At 34.5% G+C, this 18,070-nt stretch overlaps 2 protein-coding genes across 3 annotated transcripts in view; both read right to left on the reverse strand.

Annotated features, from left to right (window-relative positions):
* The window catches only part of LOC579721 (protein YIF1B-A), a 9,311-nt gene extending 4,156 nt beyond the window's left edge, over window positions 1-5,155 (reverse strand). Inside the window, exons 1-6 of one of the 2 annotated variants that reach the window (XM_779819.5) lie at window positions 5,019-5,155; window positions 3,154-3,434; window positions 2,629-2,733; window positions 1,972-2,108; window positions 946-1,101; window positions 157-250 (exon numbers count right to left, since the gene is read on the reverse strand). In XM_779819.5, the coding sequence (XP_784912.2) occupies window positions 157-250; window positions 946-1,101; window positions 1,972-2,108; window positions 2,629-2,733; window positions 3,154-3,434; window positions 5,019-5,046 (801 nt within the window). In that variant the 5' untranslated portion in view covers window positions 5,047-5,155. Of the gene's footprint in view, window positions 1-156; window positions 251-945; window positions 1,102-1,971; window positions 2,109-2,628; window positions 2,734-3,153; window positions 3,435-5,012 lie in introns of both variants that reach the window. The other variant, XM_011675571.2, reaches the window with a different exon arrangement.
* A 3,927-nt stretch (window positions 5,156-9,082) lies between these two features.
* On the reverse strand, window positions 9,083-14,888 carry LOC756261 (multiple coagulation factor deficiency protein 2 homolog). Its single transcript, XM_001194225.4, has 5 exons — window positions 14,704-14,888; window positions 10,980-11,165; window positions 10,428-10,511; window positions 9,981-10,120; window positions 9,083-9,314 (listed from the first exon to the last, which is right to left on the reverse strand). Exons 2-5 carry the CDS (start codon window positions 11,153-11,155, stop codon window positions 9,211-9,213), a joined length of 504 nt encoding a protein of 167 aa, XP_001194225.2. The 5' UTR covers window positions 11,156-11,165; window positions 14,704-14,888; the 3' UTR covers window positions 9,083-9,210.
* Window positions 14,889-18,070: the final 3,182 nt, after the last annotated feature.

Below are 18,070 nucleotides of genomic sequence, written 5' to 3' on the forward strand. Positions count from 1 at the left end.
TAAAAAAATACATGTAGTCTAACCAAATCATTTTTGTGATGCAAAGTATCAAGATTAGTGGACAATCAGGAACGAGTACAGTATTTGCAAATGTAATGTTATAGTCACCATCTCATATTGTATAAACTTTGAAGTGTTTTTTTTTGTTTTACTCACCAAAAAGAAGATTATTGAGACACTTGTGTAGAAGAATGCGATGTAATAGAAGAATGAACCCAACGTGACACTGGCAAGGAGGCATACAATCATGCTGCAAAACATAAATAAATAAAACATTATTGTTAATACTAACATCAGGAACCGATACTCACACACCAATTCTGGGCAAACTTAGCTGATACTCTGTTTGTGTGATGTACATGTATGTTTCCAGGCAAAATTTCATCGCCAACATTGTATTACTGCAGACGAACGGAAAACACCTTTGCCATTTGATGCATTTCTTTAAGCTATGTGGCTATCACCAGTTCTTCTACCACTTTTCACTAATAATACCGGTGTGTTGGCTCAGTCAGCCGGGAGGTCATGGGTTCGAGCCCCGGCCCCGTCATACCAAAAGACGTTAAAAGACGGGAGTTGCTGCTACCTTGTTTGGCGTTCAACAATAAGGGATAGGGCAACGTCGATCGGGCGCTGCTCAGTGGCTGCCGGGCACACGATCAATTGGGCAAAAGGAATTTCCATTTTCGGTTTAACTTAATAAAATTTGGAGTGGACTTTAAAAGATTATTATTATTATTATTATTATTATTATTATTATTATCAATAACTCCAAATAGACAATTTTTCAGTTTCTTGCTCTATCCCATGATTCAACCATCATCACATTGTCTGTTAACTGCCAGGACACAAACTCTGTGTTCAATCCTTGATTTATTATCCTTCTGGCTCTCAGCAGCTGTTAAGTACTAATACACATCACAGTTTACTCCCATTACTCCTCACCTAACATATTTATATCCACAAAATGCCACTAAATCCAGTTTTCTGAGTGCGTTGAGGATGTTGGTGATGTACATGGTGACGATGACTGCTATGACCTCAATGATGAACCAGACCAGGGCAGAACTACCTTGCCTCCCAAGCATCTCAGGACTGAATCTGAAACCATTAAGAAACAGAACAAAGTGATGTGAACAAATGTTGATAGTAAGACACCAGGGAGAGCAAGAGCCCTCAACAACCAGATTGCTACATCATACAGAAAGCATAAAATATGAAACAGACATCAGCTTATAGTCTTTATTATATTTTTGATCAATGAAATCCTGTTCAGTGATTGGCCAACATAGCATCATGTGACCAAACATAACATTGCTATGATGTAACCATGACGTCATCTATGGTATAGTGCACTATACCATAGCACTATGCGATCGATCAAGATCAATGTGCTATCAGTCACGGTCGCGGTACTGTCGTTTGAGCTACTCTCACTACACTATACACTACTTAAGTGACAGTAAACATTATTATTATTATTATCATTATTATTATTATTTTTGTGAAGGTTGGTTTGAAAAATATAAAACAAATATATCATGCACTATATTTCAAGCCACTAGTGAAATTATGGATTCCTCGGCGACAGAAAGAGCACTATTTTCTGAGGGGCATAGCCCCTCAGAAAATAGTGCTCTTTTTGCCACCTCGATCCATAATTTCAACTAGAGCCTTTCAGTGCATGGTATATTTGTTTATTATTGCAATATGTGTTGATAAAAACACAAGTAAAAAGTCTGAGTTAAGTAATTTCATATACAAGATTTGAAAGGTCAGCTTTAGTGTCAAAAGTCCAGAACTGCATGTAGAAACAATAAGTTCACAGTCATGACACATGCTTTTTTTTTGCAATGTCAAACACTGGGTTTTAGACAAGTATACCATTTATGAATATGATCAGGAATAATATAAAATTGATCATTATCAATTTAAAATAATTTTTTAGTTCTCCATCACAAAGCAAAGTACCTTTGCTGTTGTCCCAGTGCTACCCCAGCCAGCAGGAGATAAGTGACAAATGCCATTGCAGGAATATACAGATCAGGAGCATTGATTTCATAGCGTGGGGCTACCGGCTCATCTTGGTTATAACGAATGGTCCAGTCCTAAAAGAGAGCAAGAAATAGGACTTTTCATGAAAATTTATAACAGTTCTAGATGTACCTGCTATAATACCAAATGTGTACATTGACTTTAAATTGATAACACAACATGTACGACACGATTTCACATTGTATCCTGATGTCAAAAGTAATGAAAGTAAAGTAGATGAGTGTAAGTTAGTTTAATAAATCATGTGACTGGTACGAAATCTATTGAAACTTCTTTCAACACAACTAGTGAAATCGTGCTAAATGCTTCTTCAGACTACAGTTTAGATTTCCAGATCAATTGTTAGTGCAACATTTATTAAGATCTAAGAGCATTGGTTATTGGTTGAAGGGGGGGGGGGAAGAATCCTTCATGCATCTTACAATAACAAAACTTCTCATACTACCACTGTGTTGACATAATGATAAAAAGCTTCCAATGATATTGAACATTTGATTTCTGCTTACTTGGTGAGAACCATGGGTTTGAAGATACAGATTATATTCTTTAAAAAAAAAACACCAAGTCACTTACTGTATGTGAAAATGGAAAGAGTAAGATAAGGAGCTTCTTTGCAACATAAGTTGTGTCCACTGCAAAATAGTACTTGAGCTTGCTCACAGACATAAACCTGTCAATCTGTGGAAAGTAAAGAGAAATATAGACACTATTCAGTTATTGATGTACATTGATTTAAAGATTCTGGGTGCTGCAAACTTCTCGGTGGTTCCATTATCGAACCATGTCTCAAATTCAGAGGAACGATCATTCATGGTGCAAAATATACATTGGTAACCTCCATTGTACTACCCATCTTTTCCATGAATGAGAAATATCAACTTCACAGTACTATACAAGGGACCAAGGATTGACAGCGTATTCAGAAGCAATGGGATTTAGACTTCATTATCATTTCAAAGTCACTGCTTTACTAACTGCCTCCACAATATGTATCAAGAGGAAATGTACTACGCAACTACATTCAAATAACAAACAGTAGAAATAACAATGGAGGGGGAAGGGGGGGGGGCTAAAAGGAGATAAGATAACTTTAATCACCTGTTTCTCTACTACATCTTTTCCTTGGTCTGCCAATGAGGCACCATACTGCATGGCCATGTTGGCCATGGGGTCATTCATCAGGTTCTGTCCAGGGTACCCAGGTTGCATAGGCCCAGGTTGGCCTCCGTAGGGGTTCTGTTGCATTCCCCCTCCTGCTGGTGGTGCTGCTGCCTCCTGTGGTGGGGGCATGCCAGTGCTGGTGTCATCAAACAGCTGGGGTTGTCTTCCCTCATGTTGCTTGGCCTTAGGCTTCCTCTGGTGCCCTTGCCTTTGTTGAGCTGCACAATTTTATTATGATAGAAAGACAATTGAGAGAAATATTATGTTAGAAATGGAAACCTGAAATGATGCTGGTTATCTTTAAAAAAAAAGATTATTCTTCTACGTGTACATATTTTAAGGTGCACCTAATTTTGGATATTGAAATATTGGAATGGTTTACTTGAAGGGGAATTATTTTAAAATTATATATACCTAATTAACAGAACAGAGACTAAATACATGTATCATTGAAAATGGAAAACATAACATACTACTTTTCCCTTTTTTTAAATTACAAATTAAATGTCTATGAACAACAGCTGCATACTACAGAGGCAACTTCAATTAAAGTGATTAAAATTATTTTCATGTAATGTCTACATGTATACATGTATGTATGTTAAATAGCTGCAAACTTTTGAAGCAACTTCAATTTTTAAAGCGATTAAAGGTGTGGCATGGAAAGTACAGTGTACATACCTATACAAATGTAGGTTTAAGGCAAATATGAAAACAAATCTTTAGTCTTAAACAAAATTGTGCATTGTGATCTTAAGTTTAGGGAACTTTGATATAATTTTAATTAAACCAAATATAGTACTACATATTTAAATTTCTTTGAGACATAACACTACATGTAGAAGTACATAAATATAAAATATGATACAGTAATACACATCAGGCATTGAGGCAGCTCTCCATGTATAAAGCACCAAACTGCTGTCATGCAAAAGGCATCGGTTTTTCATTCTTCTTTTTTCGTCATTCTGCCTTTAATATATTTATAGACATGCAATATAAGACTCTTGAAAGAATGAATAAGAATACAGGTTGACAGATAAAAATTCAAGCAATAAAAAACTTTTCCTAAATTTACGGCAAGAAATTATAAACCTAATCAAACAAGTTTCTTCCCTTTTTCATGTTGATCTAATTTTCTAAGAATCTCAGAGACAGACATGAAATGAAGGAGAGCAGAAATTTTTCAAGAGTCATGCAGTCAGAGCAATTTCAGAAAGACATGAAAGACAGAAAAGGTTGGAAATTTGGAAAACAATGACCACATTTAACTTTCGAATAGGTCTAATCCTAGACAAGGCACACACTAAATAATTTAAGCATGTCTTATGTCAGTATATAGACACTGGTGTTAATTTAACATTTTTCTTTTTCACATCCATGAGCCATGAGCACGACTACATCTAGAGTCTACATCATTTCAAAATGTCTTTTTTTAGTTTTACTCAGGTCATGTCATGGCACGAGTCAGAAAAACTTACAAAATGCTAAACAAATCATAACAAAAAGCTAAAATGAGTATAGGGTTTAGAATATAAACACTGAACAAACACAAACGAATATGTTGACACATCAAATATATTGTTTTTTATCATTTCAAACCAAAATAACGATGATCAGTGCTGATCATGACATGAACCTGCAGCACAGACGTTCAGACACAGCTCAGCTTAGCTTGACGTGCAAACTGAACTGAAAAGTAGATATGTTGCATTGCAGCGGAACATCACAGCAGGAATACTCCATTTTCAGCACCATATGTAACACCAATATCTAAAATATAGAAAGTAACATACACTTACGATGCCTTAACCCAGGTGGAACATCCATTTTGATCGCAAATTCCTTACACACTTAAATAATGAGGATCAAAGGTAGGCTTGTCTTTGGGGTATTGGTGATAAATTTATGCCACGGTACACATAATCAAACCGCATAGGATTCTGAAAAATAACAAAAAGAAGAAGGTAGGAGGGCTTATGGAATGCCACTGTCGAGAATCAATTCCTTTTTTCCCCCAAAAAAATAACCATCATAATTTTATCAAATTGCATTTATAATTATTGCTTGGAAGGATAACAAAAAACGAAAGAATGTATTATGTATACTGAAAACTTTTAAAGATATTCATTGCAACTGAGAAAGCAAAGATAATATTATGTATATTGGCAAGAGGTACAAATTTAAAAGATTTTCTGTTGATTCTCGAATGGTTGGTTTGTGAAGCATAATTTATACTATAATGGTGATTGATTCATTGTCGATGTTATAATCTGACATTAAAAACTTGCGTTTCTTTGTTTCTTCATTGAGGGTACTTTTTTTTCTCCCCCTTTGATTAAATTGGTAGATATAGTAGGAGCCCCCCCCCCCCCCCCCCCCGGTCAATCTGAAATCAGTCTGCGGAACTCCGGCTTATCTAGATGCGTGTACATACAACGTGCCGAATTGGCTAACCCATAATCGAATTCCTTTTTCTTTCCTTTTTAACAAACTCGACTTCTAATAGCATTGGTATGCCCATCAGTTTTGAAAAGGATTCGAGTTTCTCCCATCTGAAAAATGAAATCATCTTGATTGAACTGGTAAAATAAATTCTATTCAAATGTAAACATTCCTGTTGGAAAGTCCAAGCAAAAAAAGAGAAGATCACTGCCTTTCAGTATTTCTATATTTCTTTATATTCTTTTCTTATTGCATATGATTGGAACTTGTGTTTAACGAGAAAATACTCTCTGGGATGTATGTTGTCTAACTGATTTCTCCTAACATTTCGGATGAATTTCGTAATTCATAGTCCACCAGTTTTTTTTCTCACTCGGCTTAAAGTGAACCGGTAACATTAAATTGTTGAAGGTTGAGGAAAAAAATTGTATGAAATGTTACTTATTATATTCCCTTTACTGTACTAACCCTCTAACATGTATACAAAATCCTGGAAAATTCTCAAACCACAAAGACATTTATGGTTTTCGTTGAAAAGTATATACTGTGCAACATTCTCGAACAGTAAATTCTCTCAACTTAATTTTTGAATTTTCCCATTAACCGTTTTTCCATGAAAATATATAAGACATCAAACAGGCTTTTAAAAATCTTTCAACTCTTCAATGTTTGGAATGTATATAGCCGATTCATAGCTATGTGACGATTTAAATTCACTTAAATTTGCTTAAATTATAATAATATAGGCCTTGTTGGGAGAATGAAGGAATCGATCAGATTAGTTTTGTCTGATTTCACTCAAACTTTCAGATTACCTTTAATTGTACATCTAGCATGCACCATTTTCTCTCATCTGAACAATGTTACCAAGTCCCTTTAAAGGCGCCTTTTCAACAAACGTATACACACTCTGTGATGGAAATTGCATATTTTGAAGCCAGACCATGTGACCATTTGAATGGGCAGGGTCAAATTTTACAAACCTGAAAGGAGAAATAAGAAGAAAAAACACGTGACTTACATTTTGATCACTCCTGTTCTATCTTGTTCGGAGATACTGAATGATTCCCTACATTTTTACCGATCCCTCCTTCCACGTAATTGTTTTTAAATGCTTATTTATATAGGCCCTATATCTTAATTTTTGTCCACGCATATTTTGCGAACTAGCAATAATTCGTAAACTAAAAAGCAGGAGCCCCCCCCCCCCCAAAAAAAAACCTCTCTATATCTCGCTCTCTCTCTCTCTCTCTCCCTCTCTCTCTCTCCCTCCCTCCCCCTCTCTCTCTCTTTAATTTCTCTCTCTCCGTCTAATTTCTCTCTCCGTCAACTGAACAGAAAAGTTGCTTGCTTATATGAAACGATGGATCTTTCCGGTTACAATGGGCTTTTTTTCCTGCTTGCTGCACACCCTACTCATTGTTCGCTGTGATAATGCAAGATTGCAATAATATTGACAGCTCTCATTCTCTCTCTCTCTCTCTCTCTCTCTCTCTCTCTCTCTCTCTCTCTCTCTCTCTCTCTCTCTTTTCTCTCTCTTTCTCTCGCATTATCTTTCTCTTGTATCCATGCTCTATATATCTCTTTCGACACTCACATTATGAAAAAAATGTATCTGACAACGGACGAAAGACACTGACAGAATTCCTTCCTCAAAATGCGAATGAATGTCTTTATTGCATATCAATCAATTTATTAATACACGGTGACTAAAAAGTAACTTTGAAAAGCAATCATACATGACAGATACATATTTAAAACAAACAACATGTAATCGAAGATGAGAAAAAAAGTATGTTAACTAAAAAAAATGGTAATGCTTGCATCTAACGAGAATTGTCCATTGCCTGATGATAATAATTGTTCATATTCACAAAATAAGCTATACATTGTACAATCAGGGATACACCTATGATAATGACCCTTTCGGTTGATCATCAAAATGATCATCCAGCCGACGTGCCTAAAATTATCCCCGGTATTAATTTCCTCCCATTATTAATTGAGTTACGTTTGGTCATATTATTTCGGCAAAGATTTCAGTTGGTAGATTATGTCGGACTATAATTTAGATCAAATAAACGGTTATGATTGGTTGCTTGTTTAACACAAATAATTTTGATATCTCCCGAGGAAATCATTTTTTTGTTTAAGTGTAAGCTGAGTAGTATGAAGGCATAATCTTACAAGCTACTTTATGAAATTAAATCTTAGATAAACATCAATGCACAACAAAATATCAACATGTATTGCACATGAACATCAAAATCAATGAACATTAAAATCTAAACATGCCTTTAATGATAAACTTAAGACTTGAAGCATAGTACCTCTTTATCGATACAAAGTAATCTCCGTAAAAGCAATAAAAAGAAAAAAGAGTAAAATTCATAGAATTCATCGTTCCATCGCTGAGATGATTTCAAACCATGACAAAATTAGCACCATATTATAGTGTGCACACACAAAAAGAAGAAAAGAATCGTGAAGAATGTTCGATGCACTCGAATTGAAGCATTTAGCTAAATACAAACATATTGACCAAAAAACAGTAATCATACATAGGTCCTTGGTAAATACAGGGGCTGTGATTTTGTGATATACATGACTGTATAGGCTATTTTTTTATGGGGGGGGGGGTGGGTCAGGTCGGAGAGGGGAGGGGCGGCATGTGCATAGGAGTGAGGCGACAAAGGGGGAGGAATTTGTGAGGGTAACCCCATCCCAAAACAAGAAGTATAAAAAAAACTTTGTATTGTATTCATTATCATTGCAAGAGAGCGCGGCGACGTAGCGAAACATTTTGCACTTTCAATCTCTGAACATAATAATACTCACTTTTTCCTTTTGAACACAAGTCATATAAAAATCCCAGTCATTTTTTATTCAACATAATGAAGCGCATGGCTTGCAGAATGATTACAGAACAGTGTTTTTGTAATGTTTATACGTTTATGCCGGGTGGCCCCATTAATGCATTATCACACTTTCCCTGATATCGCCTACTGAATATACTATTTTGCAGTAGGCCTATAATTTGACGATAATGCTTCTTCAGGCACATTGTAAACTCAATTTGTTTCAGCCTCTGGCTGCTATTTGAATGTACGTTTTTATCAATGAACCATATAAAATCAAACAACTCAATATGAACACCGTATATGCTACAACTGAACATTGCGACCCCACAGAATGATATAGAGTTCCATTTAATTAATAAGAAATAAACCTTGAATGCGGATAGAGCACTACGTTTCCTAAAAAGATGTTCTGTAGAGGTCAAACCATTTTAATTTTTAATTTTACTTTTTGTTTCAAACTGGAAAATTTTGCAAGGGGAGACGTGTCACTCCAACACCTTACCCCGTGGTTGTCGTCTCTATCATAAATATAGAACAACAAAACAAAAACAACAAAAAAAAAATCAAAAAATCAAAATTAAAAACCGCTAACAATAGGCCTTTGTTATAGTTAATACAAGTAAACGAAACAGAATGAAACATAACATGAACACAAATTTGAACAAAGAAAAAAAGAAATGAAATATCTTCATGGTTCGTCTTGATGCCTTCGTCTTGACAAGACATATTCTAAATAGGTAAGATATCCATCTTTGTTATAGTCATCATCCAGCATTACTTGATCGATGATACCTACAAGCAGAAACAAGAAAGAGGAAAGAAATGTATCTTTATAGATCACGGACTTCTAAACTAAGACTAGTAAAACTAGACTCCCTCCGTTCATTTCCGTAGTTTTTAGGTCCATGGTTACATAAAAGAAACTCATCATAATTATATAGGTACACTTGAAATATGGATTGGTCTTTTTAAATCAATGTATCAACATGTTTCGTTAAGATATATATATATATATATTCCTATTCACATTTTGAATTTAAAAAAATGAGAAATCAGTCAAAAATAAAATCACATGAGCAGCAATATTGACAGTTGTACACTCCTATCTAATGATGATTCCATGATTTTAGAATTTCATTTCGCGATACTTTGATGGGAGGCATAGTTTTGTCTTAAAGCCCATCAATACTAGTGAACAGGAGGGATTGAACTACACTGCAAGGTCACTGGACAGGTGGTTATCTCATCAAATCAGCTCTCAATTAACATAATAAAAAGAGGATCATGGGGGATCAATGGTCACCGATTATGTATTGTTTGTTATTATAGAGGGAGCAAGTAGCTATAAGTGCAGCGTGGATTTAAATCTATCGGACAAATCGTTTCAAAAACCAGCTACTTCCACGACCATGACAAAATAGAGTCCCTACATTTCTCTGTTCCCCTTAAAATACTCACCTGAAAAATACTTGACCCTTGCATCTGCGATTTGATTCACCGACATGTCTTTTTCAGGAGGTTCAAAAGGCACCACGTGACTTATAGCTGCCATAATCTCAAGACCGTCTAGTTTGGTGTTATTATCGAAATCATGTAGTCTGTAAAAGAGAGGGAAAATATATTTATAGCTCTTTTCTCTCTTTCTTTCAATATTCATATTCATGGACTAAAATGTTTAGATGTAGGGATTTGCAAAAAGGTGTACAAACTTTGAACGACATGAACAAAATTAATGTCAATCTATTTCATAAAAATATGAGAATATTGTTCCGCATAATAATTATCATTCGTCTTAATTTCATTACTTACAATATTATTTTAGATATAATGATGTTGTTTGTTTTTATACTATATCTTAATCTCCTTGATAACATACCTCGTACATAGAAGTAAGTATATACTTACTTAAAATAATGGAACTCGAGTTCTTCGTCTGTCATTTCCTTTTCATCTGTATCGACTTGTCCTTCTAAATGTTCTTTGACGTGCCTGAAATAAAGGACAAGATTTAATTCAGTATATCATAAAAATACAGCAATAACGTGTTAGTCCTTTCAAGCTGTTCCATGCATATTCATCGACAACGTCACGAAGCTAAAATTAATATTGTAATAGTTAGAGGGGGATACACACCTGCAGGGGAGGGGGCTCACATAAACATCAGATCTAGAATGTTCATAATCCACGAAGGTCAACGATCCCTGAGATGCGTCGAGTAGTGTACGGATACCACAAACTATTTTTTATTTTTTTCATTCGTAAGTGCTGCGTTTGGACTCTTGACATAGGCCTACTTGAATATAATAATTATCCGGATCAATCAGAATATGTACATATTGTCGTCATGTTTTATTGGTAAGTCAAATGTAATATTGATCTTTCTCCAGACCTATTATTGAGCACCTTAGTGATGTATTTAGATCAGTTGGATAAACTACAATCTATATATACACATACTCTTTATTTCTGACGAATTCAGGGTCTCTGAATTTGTTAGATTGGTCTGTAGGGTCGTGTGGATTGATATTCTTCCCCTGCGCAGTGTGACCGGTTGTCATGGAGACCAGATGGAGGAGAGCGATGAGAAAAATGACACTCGTCCACAAGATGCGCTCCAACGTTTGACGGTCCATGATGCTAATTCTGTAAATTAGGGAATAGAGTTAAGAGACTGGTAATATAATTTGAAATGGCTCCGGATCAACCATTTTCATCTTATGAATAACCTGTCATGTTGAATCATCAGGTCTTTTGATACATTTTGAAAGGAAACAAAAAATCAAGGTATCTTGTTCAGAAACCTAAGACTGTTTGCAGAAGCAATTTTCGCTCCATCATAATCAGTGAAATTTGATCTATACCAACAAGATGGTTTCAATTGTATAATGCTGATTACCTTTATGAGCAGATAACAACATTTCTAAGTTTCGGACAACATTGTTCAATAAGTGAACTCCCTAATAAAAATGAAGCACGATATATTTCTTTAAGTTAAACTATGTGTTCTTTATCCATGTATTGTTTTTTTCATGACAAATTAAGGTAAATATTTTTATTGAAATATTCGATGAATAATCTCCGTATGCATTGCTCATCCCCTTCCATACGCATGCTGTCTTGCCTAAATCAACTTTATTTTAATGCACCCGCATATCCTTTCCTTTCTCCTCTGATAGTCATGATATTAAAGCCACAAGCAGTAATCAATCAGTGGGTTTACAATAATAACGGGTACATGTACGTGTTATTTGTGTCTTATCTCGGATATCAAATGAAGCCATATGGCCAAGCTCTCAGCCCGATACAGTTACAGAACTGTTCATATTTGTTTCCCGATATAGCTTTTTATCATGCAGAGGGATTGTAACTTGAGTTCAGAATATGGCTTAATCTCACACCGTCATCTTGCTTATATGTGGTTGAAATGATCATTCATGCATTTCTAAATTATATACAGAGTGAACAGCCCTGTATTGCCATTGTAATATCATCGGATATCATTTCAAAACTTACCAATTATTAAATATGGACATCGATATGGACATCGATAAACAATTTAATGGAAAGAGCTAAATAGGTATAGCGTTCTGGTATATTTTCCTGTCAAAATGTTCCCATGAATAGTATGCAAATTACACGTATAAAAACCATGAATATTTTATTGCCTTTATGACATTGTGTGCATTAATATAGCTAGCAACAATATTTATACAGCTTATCAGTAGATTCAAGGTCGATATTATTTGCGGATAAGCATGAGCTTTGAGGAAAATTAATGCGGTCTTTGAATATTATCATAAGTGCAAAATATATGCTGCTCATTAAAGCTCATGAGAAAACTGCAAACAAAAAATGCGATTACTAATCGCATTTTTTAGTATAGGGATAATAATGTGCTAATTCAATATGAAGCTCAATTGAAAACACTATAAATTCAAACAAAATAAATTTTTAATATTATGCCATTTAATTTTCAAATTGAAAACATATGTTTGTATATAGCAAGTTTTTGCTAAACATGAAAGATTATATTTATTTTCCAACAGTTCGTCATGGTCTCTTAATTATCCTCAATTTTGAAAGATTTATTGTAAAAGAGCAAAATGATATACAGTACAGCACGATTACAGGATCATCATCGTAATAAGGACTGTCAGACATTAATATTTTCTCCAAAGGGTAGCTTGAGCAAAGAGACATCATTTACACTGCCCATGCATACAAGGGTAAAAAACATATGAAAAACAAATAGTGTAAGGGTGAAATGAAAGAACATTTTGTCTGTAATGATTGTAGACGCTGAACACATGGCAGGTCAAAAGTTGATAAGTGGCTCATTTTAATTGTTGACCTTTCCTGATTATGAAAATTGTTTGTATCATTTACCTGACCATCAGATTTCGGATAACATTATCTATACCAAATTATATAAATTATATAGATGTTTAAATTCTCGTCCATGCAGGTTTTAAGGAAAAAGTGGGAAAAACAAATCCGTTAAATATGCTACAAAATAAAACGTCTTTGTTTACAATTTCATAAAATCATGTAACATCGTATTTATGTTAAAGATACTATGTCCCTTTTGCAGCCAACATCAAATTCTGTAGAACTTTGCAGGAATTATGAATATTGTCACGTATGACCTATTTGTGAAATTTAAACATTAGCTGTGTCCTAGTATTAAGATTATGCAAGGAAACGTGTTTATCTTCTACACTTCACCGTCAGTCGTCAGACACTATTGAGTGACTGATTGACATCTTTTTTTCTTTGGTAATAACATTAATGAAATGAGATGTATAACAGGTATACATGAGCATTATTTTGTCTTGATTAATAACTGACCACTTGTAATGGCCAAAATTAAACTAATTGAATCTTTGTGCAGCACAAAACGTACGACCATTCATTAAAACGGTCTGAAAATCAGACTATTGCGTAGGTGATTGCAATCACTTAAGTCGATTCGAAAAATAATGGTTGTTATTTTCCCACTTAAAGACATTTTCATTTTCGTTTCGTTTTGAGGGAAGTTCTAAATTAGTATTATCTTTCAAATGCCGTTGGAATTTAACCTTTTCATTTTTTGGGCCTGCAAATGGGACATAGAACCTTCAAGAGATGCCCGATCTGATGATTCGTGACTTCCCATCTGCCTTTAATTACTTAATCTTCGTTAATCATTTAATTACTATAATCATTTCAGACGATCTATATACCCCTATAAGCTTAAAGTGTAAATCATAATCTGTTCAGAGCCAGAAGGGCGTTAACTTTGTTTTAAAGTACATGAGTTAATGCCCTTCTGACTCGAAACAGACGAAAATTAGCCGGTAATTAATATTAAAGAGAAATAATTAAATTTTAAACAGATTATAAATAGAGAGGCGGACATAACATTTAAACCTTGAATTAAAGGAGTATGGTAAGATCTACTAAACCTAAAGCGTACAACTTCGGGAGGAGGTGTTTAAAATGTGATAGATCCTTTTACGGGAATTCCTTTCTCTAATGAGCAACAATTCATTTTACTGTTCGGGGGTATTGTACTTCAATGCATTGCAGGTTAAATAGAATATAGTCTATTGTTATTTATTGTCATATACCCCGGTGACAAGAATCGATAGGAGGGGCAAAGTAGTGAAGGGTCTTCAAAGTTCAAGTGTAACCTTGACTAAATCCTTGTAATATTGTCAAGGAGGCTACCCATCAATCACAACGTTCGAATATAATATGCATGTGAAGTGATCTGTGTTACGTTGATGGAATGTGAACTCGGGAAAGCATTCCTGATGATCTTTATAAATAAACTGCATTATAATTTATAAGCTTCATAATCATTATATAAGTTTTACAAAAAAAAGTATGATTCTGCAACGCAAATACTGTGCCTTTATAAAGCAAATGATTAAACGCATGAGCAATGTCGTACATTGGCTATGTCGTATACTAAGAATTTCATTATACAAAAGCGGATGTCGTCGGTACATCTAAGGAGCCACCATCATGAATGACTATCATCATCTATATATATATGATTCTCTGTTTTGGCGCTTAAATTACACTACCATTGTACTAGTGATATTACCCCCTGTGACTGAATAATAATGGTGATATATTTTACAATCTCACCTTCGTGATTCTTAAGAAAATTAAATATAGAAAATTGAATACTCACTCAATCCTCTTCTGATAACCCGATACCTTTTCCTTTGAAGAATATTATGCTCACTTCAAGTCCATATGTTGGAAGAAATAAGACAGCATCTGCGGTCAGCAGAAGATAGCATACGGTGTGGATGCAGCGAGCCACTCACACAAAGACACGATAGCACTATGCACCGATGCACCGTTCAGTGCTGTACTACATACAATCACATCGTGGATACACAGTCAAGGAAATGGAGGCTTCGCATCTCATTATCTAAAATCCTCGAAAGCACTACCGAGTATTGTTTATAAACCCAATCTGACTCTGTGACTTAATTGACATGTCCGCCATCTGGCGTTCAAAATTCATTTCATTTTAAAAGCCAGTGCAGTGCTCAGTGCAAATTTCCCCCTCCCCTATTTTATTGACGCTGACAATGGATTTTAGAATAATTATCATATTATTTTGGAAATTATTGAATTTCGTTTGAATGTGAAATTAGATGTCCTTATACAATGTGGATTGTAGGACCACGGTTGAATCAGGGATATGTGAGTTTAAACATATCCCTGGTTGAATGTAAATCCAACATTTGGGAGTGTTATAATTTTTTGAAAGTTGTAATCACCAAGGGCGTGGGCTAATCAAATTGGCTGAATCGGTAAAGTCTCTATGATTTAGTGATGAACAACTTTCCCATTAGTTCCAATGTAAATGTAATTTTTTCAAAAATCTATGACTCAGGAGTGTCTTTTCCATTTAAAGGACCTATTTCATAACACATTATCATTATTATATCTTGAGTATTGCACCAAGGAACTTGAGAAAGTACTAATAGGAGAAAAACAGAAATTAATGATAATTTTTGTACACGACAAACGGAAGAGTTAGTGTCCGTGTCTACCCCACGATTCGCGAACCAAATTTCCAGATTGAGATTCACACTTATTTAGTGATATCATATTTCAAACACTCAAACAATTATTAGGGCATGTTTATCTTTATTTTCCTGCTTTCATACAATTACAAATGAACTTATACCAAGGGTTGAATTGCCATTTAATGTTGGCTAGCGCCTAATTGGTATACATTTTGATAGTCGTGAATTTGATCAACGATCTCACTGATGAACTAAAATGATATAGGCCTAATTGGGAAAATCACAGTACAAAACCTTTCCAAACTCGGGGGGGGGGGGGGGGAGGTTGTAGCTTTAATTACTGTCTTACGAGATTCAATTGATGTCACAATTTAAAAAAAAATTGTTATGGTTACTATCATTTTACATCTAATGATTCAAGATAATTTCACGGATAATTTATTGTCTGATTTAAAAAAAAACAGAAATTCATCTGTGGGGAAACTGGTGATTATGATATATTCAAATACATTCATTGGCCTATTATTCAATCAAATAACAAATTGACAAATGAAGATAACTTATTTCTATTGTTTTATCATAATGTGTACATGTAGTAGTAGTAGTATAGAAGTTGTAGTCGAGGGAAGTACAACCCGTTTCCTTTGAAAGACCAACCACGTACTTTGTTTAGTATAGACCCTTTAGCAAATCTGTTTTAAATTACATAAAGGAATAAATGAATAAGTGAATGAATAAGTAAATGAATAAATGAAAACATAAATGAATAAATACATACATAAATAGGTAGATAGATATATTTAGATAAATAAATAAATACAAAAATAAGCAAATAAACAAATAAATAAATAAACAAATAAATAAATAAATAAATAAATAAATAAATGAATGAATGAATGAATAAATAGATAAATAAATAAATAAATAAATAAATAAATAAATAAATAAATAAATGAGTATATAAAAAGATATCAAACGAATAAATGGATACAATAATAGGCATACTTGCCTAAAAAGACGACTCGTGCATTTAATATAGGCAGGAATAGGTCGGAATTCGTTATTTCCACTCTCGATTCCGGAATTTCTCGTTTCTGGAGGTTCCTAAAAATAACACCCGTCTGCTATATCCTTCCCCACTTGTTTATACTGTGAATTCTAAAATATTGAGTGTTCCGCAGTTCATTCATTATGAACCTAGACATTCATCATTTCCCTAGTGATCTTGTATTTCACGGAGGCCCAGACCAAGGTTTGAATACAATTGCCGAGGTCATTGGAGGTGAATAGAATGTCAAACCAATCTGAACAGAATACTGAAAATGCAAAAGAAAGCCATCCGGTTAATTTCAAATTCACACTACAGAGCTCATTCGAAACCTATAATTTATAAATTAAAGCTTCTCAATGTATTTGATATCTGTAAATATCATATTGCAGTCTGCATGTACTTATGTCGAAATGAATCATTACCATGTGCACTTCTAAAGTATTTGAAATTGAATTCGACTTTTCATGAAACTAGAAATCCATCTAATTTCCACCTACCACAAATTTAAAACAACTTTAATGAAAAAATCAATATCTTTCGATGGTCCAAAAATTTGGAATTCCATTCCCATAAATATACAACATTGTAAAAGTCTTCAAACTATCAAACGAAAATATGAAATATATTTAATTGAATATTACGTGCGATAAAACTACCAGGCTTTTTACCCCCCCCCCCCTCCTTGTTTTTTGTTTTCATTCTTCCAATGGTACGATATTTAATATGAGGGATGGACTCTTGCATAAAGACTATTCTCCTAATCTGCTCATCCCTTCACTCTCATTATGTTATTTTTTTTGTTTGGATGTATGATATTTATGTATGTTTATTCTGTATTTGTAAATGTGACTACTCTGTATTTTTCATGGTGAGTGTAAATAAATGAACTTGAACAAACGACGACAGTCACTAGTGTGCAAATAAATATATATTTTCCTTTGTCAAAAAAGGTCGTAGAGATAATAATTTGTACGTATACATACCAACATCTAATTAGGTGGTTATACTCCCATTTCCCGGGATCAACGCTAATCCCCCCCCCCCCCCCCCCCCCCCCCCCCCCCCCCCTCTACCCTCATCACTACCCATACCACCCCATTCAACACCAACACCGATCGACGCCGAGTATGGTTGATTAGGACAGTACACACTGAATTTTCTGGATGATATAACAATCATAATCAGTGAAGTCAATTGGCAAGTCAGACATCGTACTTTTTTTAGGTCAAATGATTTTGAAATATTTGACAAGGTTGAATCGGGAATCAATGTAAAGACTCCTTCACAAGTTCGCAGAAAGCCATTACACGACCGAGGTCGGAGTCAGTTGCTAAGACACCAGACGCGGCCACGTTGTTTATTGAAAGAGGGAAGGGCAGCATCTTAAATGGAAGATAAAGTTGTTTAGAAAATATGTGTTAATAGTTTCAAAGATTCGAGAAAATATTATAGCATATCACTTT

The sequence above is a fragment of the Strongylocentrotus purpuratus genome, unplaced genomic scaffold, assembly GCF_000002235.5.
Source record: "Strongylocentrotus purpuratus isolate Spur 01 unplaced genomic scaffold, Spur_5.0 spur5_scaffold_5, whole genome shotgun sequence".
In the NCBI taxonomy this organism is placed as follows: Eukaryota; Metazoa; Echinodermata; class Echinoidea; order Camarodonta; family Strongylocentrotidae; genus Strongylocentrotus; species Strongylocentrotus purpuratus.